This window comes from Nicotiana tomentosiformis, chromosome 6 (genome assembly GCF_000390325.3).
Source record: "Nicotiana tomentosiformis chromosome 6, ASM39032v3, whole genome shotgun sequence".
Classification (NCBI taxonomy): domain Eukaryota; kingdom Viridiplantae; phylum Streptophyta; class Magnoliopsida; order Solanales; family Solanaceae; genus Nicotiana; species Nicotiana tomentosiformis.
In genome coordinates, this window is record NC_090817.1 from 90,965,307 (window position 1) to 90,973,209 (window position 7,903).

The 7,903-nt window shown below is 31.6% G+C and overlaps 1 protein-coding gene across 1 annotated transcript; it reads right to left on the reverse strand.

The window, feature by feature from the left end:
- Window positions 1-301: 301 nt before the first annotated feature.
- Window positions 302-3,254, reverse strand: LOC104103525 (zinc finger protein WIP3). Its single transcript, XM_009611433.4, has 2 exons — window positions 2,561-3,254; window positions 302-1,201 (listed from the first exon to the last, which is right to left on the reverse strand). The coding sequence occupies exons 1-2, from the start codon at window positions 3,173-3,175 to the stop codon at window positions 758-760; spliced, it is 1,059 nt and encodes a 352-aa protein (XP_009609728.1). The 5' UTR covers window positions 3,176-3,254; the 3' UTR covers window positions 302-757.
- Between the last annotated feature and the right edge of the window lie 4,649 nt (window positions 3,255-7,903).

Genomic DNA, 7,903 nt, shown 5'->3' on the forward strand with positions numbered 1-7,903 from the left:
TGTAAAGGGTGTCTGTCGATACCGCTTCTCAATTTTTCTTTAAATATAATAATTTCTAATATACAGTTATAGACACATCGACATTGCCTGAAAATACTTTCTCTAACCCAATATACTCAAAGGAGTTTTTAGAAACAACTGCTTGCCGCTGCGTTAAAAGTTACGTAATATATCACTGCATTTTTGCCCATGATTCTACCTATATAAAGGTTTCCGTCATTCCACCTCATGATAGTATCAAGTATTTGCAGCTATCTATACAGATAGTAAAACGAAAAGCCAAAATTGTGCACAAGATATATAAGGAGACACAAACAATGGAACTCATTACATTATGGAATAATATTACAAAAGTTAGCAATGAAGCTGATAAATTTTCCCCCATCATCACAAGGGAATAAGAAACTTAGTAGCTCAACAAAGAAGAAAATTCACCTGCTTCATGACTTAGCTCATCAACCTTATTCTTACAAATACACTAATTTATATTAGTGAAGAAAAAAAAACAATCTTCTATATATGTAGTACTTAATAATGCTCACCACCATGCTAATGCTTCTCAACAAACCCCTCCCATGCCTGAGAATTTTTTGTTGCCGAGCAATTGCCAGGGTTGCACATTTTTCCAAATACCAAAACGCAAAAAAAATAAAAATAAAAAAGGGCTTGAAGGGAACATGTAAACTCCAAGAGTAGTCAAGAATTTCATTGAATTAGCAAAGAGAAATTCTTGGTTACTCTTGAAGAATAATTTCCTTTAATTAGTGAGATTAACTTCATCATCACTAGTGCACTCCTTATTAAAATTGTCATCTTCAAAGCCATTAAGAGAAGGGTGAGGAGAATGGCCATTACCAAATGACCTAATATGATCTTTAAGAGACCTCTTATGCTTAAAATCAGATCCACAAATGCAATACCAAAGCTTGCCACAATTCTTCTCATGTGTCCTCCAATCTCCTTTCACTGCAAATGTCTTCCCACATTTCCTGCAACTAAATGCTTTGGTTCCATGTTTCCTTTTGTAGTGTGTTTGAAGGGTTCGAAAATCCTTCAATGGCTTTGCTCGTGGATGGTTGATGTTGTTCTTACAGCCTTGAGCACAGCAATAGCAAGGAAGCCTCAGCATTGCTGCTGGCTGTGTTCCTCTTAGTGATTCCGGTCCTTTCCTGAATTCCGACCCATGCCCCCACATGTGCATCTGTAAACATAATCAGCAGCGGAGCTAGGAATTTTACTAATTGTTGCCAAAATATAAAAAGTAAATATATGAAAAAGTTAAGTGAATTCAAAATATAATATATATACATAAAAATAAATTTTTAATATAGTTACTACATAGTGTAATCTTCCTAGTATCGATAGACACTCCTTAGATTAAGGTGGCTCCCCCACTAAACATAATACATTAATTTCCGCATTGGATCAATGTAAATAATTTTTTTACACTAAAGTGTAATTTAACTTGTTCTAATCGGTTGTCTGTCTTATGTTTCAAATAATTATGATGCAAAATAAACAGGGATAGATAAAAGAAGAAAGATATGGGACAGCAGATGCATTTCCTTTGATTTTCTTGATCGGTTTTCCTTATGTTTTTTTTTTTTTTTTGCGTCTAAACAAAGTTTAATCATTAAGTTACAATTCCGACTGTTACAATTCCGACTAGTGTAAAGGTTCCTTAGTTTGGAAAAGTGCTACTGAGCGAGCTTGGGAAATTCTCTACTTTAGGGTTGCGTTTAGTTGTTTGTCGAATCCTACTATCAAATAACAGCAATGTCCAATGCTTCACCTTGATCAAGAGCTTTACTATATATAATTTGCTATTTAACCGTTAATGTAAATTAAACTTGGCGGACTAGGAAGTATGAATAATCATATGGTTTATAATGTCTAGTATTTTTGTTACAAATTAAAAGGTGCGGACTGTAAATGAGCTATGTCAATTTTCTTGGAGAAATTATGAAAAGGTATAAATAATGGGATGAAGTTATAGGGACATATTAAAGAAGGAGAAGGAGAAGAAAATGATTAAAAATCAATCTGATTGTTGCGCGAGTAAGCAGTTATCAGCAGTGTATTTTAGATATTTATTTATATTGATTAACCGAAATAAGATGAATAAAATTTAAGCACAGAGAAATGTTGGAAATATATATTTAAGAATATACCGATGATAAAACTCATGGATGAAGTGAAGATTGAAATAATCTTCACTTAATTCAGCATACTAAAACCAAAATAAAGAAAAGTTATTAACTTTCTCATGCATATGTAATCTCATTGTTTGTTGTTTTTATCATAGAAGTTGTGATTAATTAAAACAATTAGTAAGAAAATTAGACACGAAACGAAGATCCAGAGTCAATATTGAGTTCAATATGAGCATAATCTTATTATTCATGTGTGCCTATGTATACGTACAATTCGACTAGAAAGTAATGAGTTTAGTTAAATTTACAAAATTCATTTTAAATCTGCCTTTACAGAAAGGAAAAAAAAGAAAGAGAGATGAGATATCAAACAAAAATTCAGAAGAAAGAAAAAGTTCATGACTAACCTGCATGTTGTTGTACCTATTGAAGGTCTTGTTACATATATTACAAGCAAACTGCATGGGACCAACAAGAATTTGAGCTGGTGTTGGTATCCAAAACCTACTCTCACTGTTGAATTTGCAACCCTTAATTTTACTGCTAATTTTCTCTCTATTTTCTTCTTCCTGTTTGAAGCTAAAAGGCTTTGTTTCAACATCACAACTATCTGCAGGAAGCCCTATATGCAAAGAAACTGTAACTTTCTCCATCTTTTCTTCCTTCACTTCACAACACTCCTTTTCTCTTTCCCCAATATCTTCCTCCTTCCTCTCCGTTTTCGGATCGGTTAATTTGTTAAGAAGAGGTAAACATTGAATTGCTTGATTAATGTTCATATTTTGAACTTCTTGTGGATTGTAAAGGAGAGGAAGTTTCAAGAAAGTCATGGGATTTGTTGGCTCATGATTAATTAGCAGTTGTGGTTGAGTGATGGTGGATAAAGAAGAAGAGGAAGAAGAAGGAGAGGGAGAAGAAGAAGAAGAATTAGATGATGGTTTTAACCACTCAATGAAGTTTGGAGCTTGAAAGCAAAGATCCATGTCTTGAACAATATGGGAGTAATTGTTCCTAATCCCCATTTTGGAGAGAAAGAATTAATAAACTCTCTCTCTCTCTTCAATTCAAGAGTTCCTTCTCTTAGATGGTTATATTGGCTTTTTATTTGGACTTTTTATGTGGGAAAAGCTCCACTTAAGGTTGATTTATGAAAAGTGGTTTGGTTTGTCTTTTAAGAACTTTTTGTTTTCCTCACTTTAGTTTCTTCATTCATGAGGTTTTGGTCTCACATAGAGACGGAGGTTGTGGATTAGTGGTGGGGGTAGATAATGACATACAAATATGTGGCTCACTATTGAATGAGAATCCTATAATAGTTAGTAGGATTTTCTATTTTATATCAGCAGTATATTTTTAATTTGCAAGTATCAGTTATTTTGTCTTATTCGTAGTGCTACTAATCTCTCTTTTAATAATATTGTCTATATTTATCTCTTAGATGAAATGATAGTCTAAAATTATTTAAACTCTAATAGTTATAGTACGTAGAATTGACAATATTACGTCATAGTTTGTTTATTTTTTACTTCGCATACTTGTTTTTTCAGTATACTTGTATTTTGGGAGTAGTTATATGCCGGGAAACTTTACTCATATGTACAAATTAATGTTGTATGTATAACCCAAAATTTCGTTCTAGGTTTTTATACAATTAGCAGATTTATGGAGAAAAGGGTTAATCCAAGTCAATATTAATGTCCAAGTTGCAAATCTAGTATTTTTATAAATAATATTAAACGTGTGTTGTTAGATAAGAATGTCTTATATTAATAATGGAGCAATAATGACTTAAGAAAGTAAAAAATAGCAATAAATGACATTTAAGTAAAAAATGGAATAATGTTCACCCAACAAGGGTAAGATTTTACACTGAACTTTGTGACAATGATGGATGATGATAAGCGATTGAATATTCTAATTCTTCTTGGATCGGGAGAGAAAGACAGAGGAAAAGAAGTATAAAGGTAAACTTTGTATATATTCAATAAAGAGAGAATCTTCACGGAGAATGTCAATGTTCTTCTTTATAAGAATGTTCGATCCCCTTTCTAGAACTACATCTCTTCTTATTTATAAGGATACACGAGTCAAAAATCCTAGATAGTACAACAAAAAGGAATATTCGCTAGAATATTCTTTAGGGAATCTAAATCCTTAAACTAGTCGTTACTGTGCGCCGAGGACGGATGCTCGCCTCGTCTTCGTCTTCTGCTAGACCACTTCGACGGCAATGTGCTTTCTTCATATGACCTCGACCTTTTGGGGTCAGGTTGATACGTCATAACGTTGACACGTCACAACCTTCAAAGACTTTATCTCCGTTGTCTAGGTCAAATGCATTACATGAAAATTTTCGGCCATAAGTCAATACCTAAAAGGGAAAACTAATTCATAAAATAGATCTTTTTAAGTCATATGCACATTGCAAAAGACTGCAAGAAATATCAAGATATTCAAAAGAAGCTGCAGAGTGCTGAGTAACGCCATTCTTCTAATATTTAAATACTAAAGTCCAGAAACATATGCTATTATCTCGCTTTTTCTATAGTATATACTATATACTTGCTGACATCTGAAAGAATGTCGGGAATCCAAGAATACTTACAGCTCTTGAAGATTTTTGAAGTTTTTGTCGTAAATTTTAAGTAGTATTTTGTCGTGGGGATTATAATGTCACATCTTTACTCTTTGTTTTTATTTTATAAAAGTTCCACTATACCGGGATGGAGTAGGGGAGGAAAAGGGAAATAATGAAAGTTGAAATGGAAAGCGATTCCAAATGAAAGTTGCATCAAGAATTGCTAACCCCAAAATAACTTGGAGTTGAAACTTCATTCAATTAATGGTATGGAAAATATTCACATATATATCAAATCATGTACAAGTCAATTACAAGTAAAATTTTATGATAAACATTAATTTGTGACATGATAAAATTAATACTCCATTAATCTGCTTTAATAACTTTACTAATAATATACAAAACTTTACACTATTTCTACGTATACCTTATATATCCAATAATTTTATGTAACCATAATAATGTCTCTCTATCGTTTCAATTTGAAATGGAAAGCGAACGCGACGAAAGATGCTTTGTCAATATCATTATGACGATTTTTTTGGAGTTACTTTGTACCTTATTACTGCAAATTACGTCAAAACTGGTTGTTTCTTTTTCTTTAAATTAAAAAAAAATAAGATGGCCATAATTGAAGCTTTAACACTAGTCCACAGAACAGTTGAGGTCTGGTTTAATAAAATTAACCGACAAGATATCATGAAACCGGATTTTCAGGAGATCAAAAAAAGCATGGCTACCTTTATCTCTACCATTTCTTCTCAGTTTCTCATTACTCTGCCCATTGCATTATTCCCTTAACCTTTTCCTTTTGTAGTTATTATTAACACTGTTTGATTCTCTCCCTCTCTAACCTAGAGATAAATTAAAAGCAGTGTGAATGAGTACTTTTGTATGTATGGCTATCAATTCAATGTGTTTGATATTTATTTACAGTGCTGTCACTATCGACAATGGAAAGCAGTCTCTTGGACCTACATATAAACTATATCTCTACAGCAAAATATATATATATGTGTGTTGCTCATACTTTAGCTTGAGAAGCTCAATCCAGAAAGAGAATTAAAAGTTGCATTATTAGAAAGGAAAAGTATTCTCTTTTCTGGTCATGATGAGGAATTTTGTCGCTTACACGTACTATATGTTTACCTTAAAAATCTATTTAATTCAGTTTGTTAAATGTACAAACTAAAAATCTAACAGAATATATATAGAACAAGGTGTATCTGCTCACCTAGGGTCGTTTGGTATAACCATTGGAATATCCAATGGGGTTAGTTATCCCACCTTTTATATGAGATAACTAATCTTATCACTTTAGTGTAAAAGTTGTAGTGACATTAGATAATACTTTAAATCAAATATGGGATAAAATTAATCTCAAATTCTATCCCGAAATTAATATCTTTATCCATATACCAAACGAGTTATTTATACGTGCTAAAGGAGAGCACTAGAACTATTTATAGTTTAAGCTTGTCACCTTGAAATTGCGAAGACTATTCTAGATTTTCTTCTAAATTTATCCATCGACATAATATAAAAGGATAATTAAAAAATTATCCACGCTATCCAACCGGGACTAGGGGTGTACATGGACCGGGTTTGTTCGATTTTTATCAAAACAAAACCAAACCAACTATATCGGTTTGGATTGGTTCGGTTTTATCGGGTTTTTCGGGTTTTTTTGTTACTTAAATATTATTTCAATATTACTTTGTTAAATTTCTTATAAGTATATGTTTAGTAAAAATTTAAAAACTTGACAAACATATTATCTATTAAAATATTCTTATAGGAGAATTTTCTTAGTAACACATGATAGTTAATTTTTTAGTCATCTGGCAATAATTTTCGTTGATGTACACTTTCAAGGTTAACCAAATTTAGTAACTAAACATAAAAATCAAGATGATACCTAAATAATAATAATAATAACCACTTCAAATTCGAAAAGATATAAGAATTTAATAAATCTTGACATATGAATATGGAAGAACAAAGAGATTGACGCATTTCAGTAATACTTAATAAGAAAATGATCATACAACCCATTATTTAAGGTTAATAAATATGGAGCATTTCATATTCTATTTAATATTATATCTCTTAAGAGAATCTCAAATATTTCTAGACATTTTAAAAGAAAATTCTATATAAAATCTTAAAAGTATATATAAAAATTATATATTTATATGTCGGTTTGGTTCGGGTTTTTTTACTCAATACCAAATCAAATCAAATCAAATCAAACCTAATCAGATTTTTTAATCGATTTGGTTTGACTTTTCGATTTTGTGCGATTTTCGATTCGATTTGTACACCCCAACCAGGACTCTAGAAAGTCAAAATTATATTTCGGAATATGCATGTAAGAGTGTATGTTGAACCAAATTAGGAGACAGATCAAATGAGTCATTCCCACTAGAGGACTAAAAGGCACATATAAAGTGCAGGTTCGTATATTGCAAGAACTATTTTACGTGTGAGTTTGAAGATTTGGCTTGTCTTACTCTGTACCGAGTGTGAATTTGCTTCTCTAGGTCTTGGGATGAGTGTGAATTTCCTTCTCTCCAACATAAGATTATTGCAGAGAGATTAGTCTCGCGTTCGAACTTTAGATAATCATATTTTGTTAAAAAGTACTTTAATTTTAATGTGAAATTTTTCGATACGAATTCAAATTATTGAGACTCAGTGTAACAATCAATCGCCGTGAAAAAAAAAATTCCTTCTCTCCAGTTTGTTCTACTCGTTCTGCTTCTTGCGTTTCTACAATTAGGAAGTACAATTTTCTTTGTATTCATGAAAAATATGTAAATTTGTCTTTAAATAAGAAAAGCATAAATCGTCAGACCAAACGACATGCTTCTAGGAGTGACTTTACTAAACTTGACTAGACATCAAAGCATGTTTAGTATTTAACTAAAATATAATTAAATTAACTAAAATATAATTAAATTAACGAAAATCTAAACCTTTGACGCTTCTCTTTATGCTCCTGTTCTTGTTCAATCTAAATTACAAATAATTTCAAAAGGTCCAAAATGTAATATAATGCTAATCCTTTTTAGAAACAGGGGCAAAAAGATTTTCCTGTTCTCATTTCTCCCTTTTCACATGCAACATAGTTGTTGTCTCTCTAACTTTAAATCCCCTGCAAAGGCTT

What these genes read in the sequence shown, in the direction of transcription:
- LOC104103525 (XM_009611433.4), bottom strand. Translation starts at nt 3,175, where the DNA reads ATGGGGATTAGGAACAATTACTCCCATATTGTTCAAGACATGGATCTT. An exon ending in ATAGGTACAACAACATGCAG is followed by an intron (nt 1,202 to 2,560) that starts GTTAGTCATGAA and finishes TTATGTTTACAG; the next exon opens with ATGCACATGTGGGGGCATGG.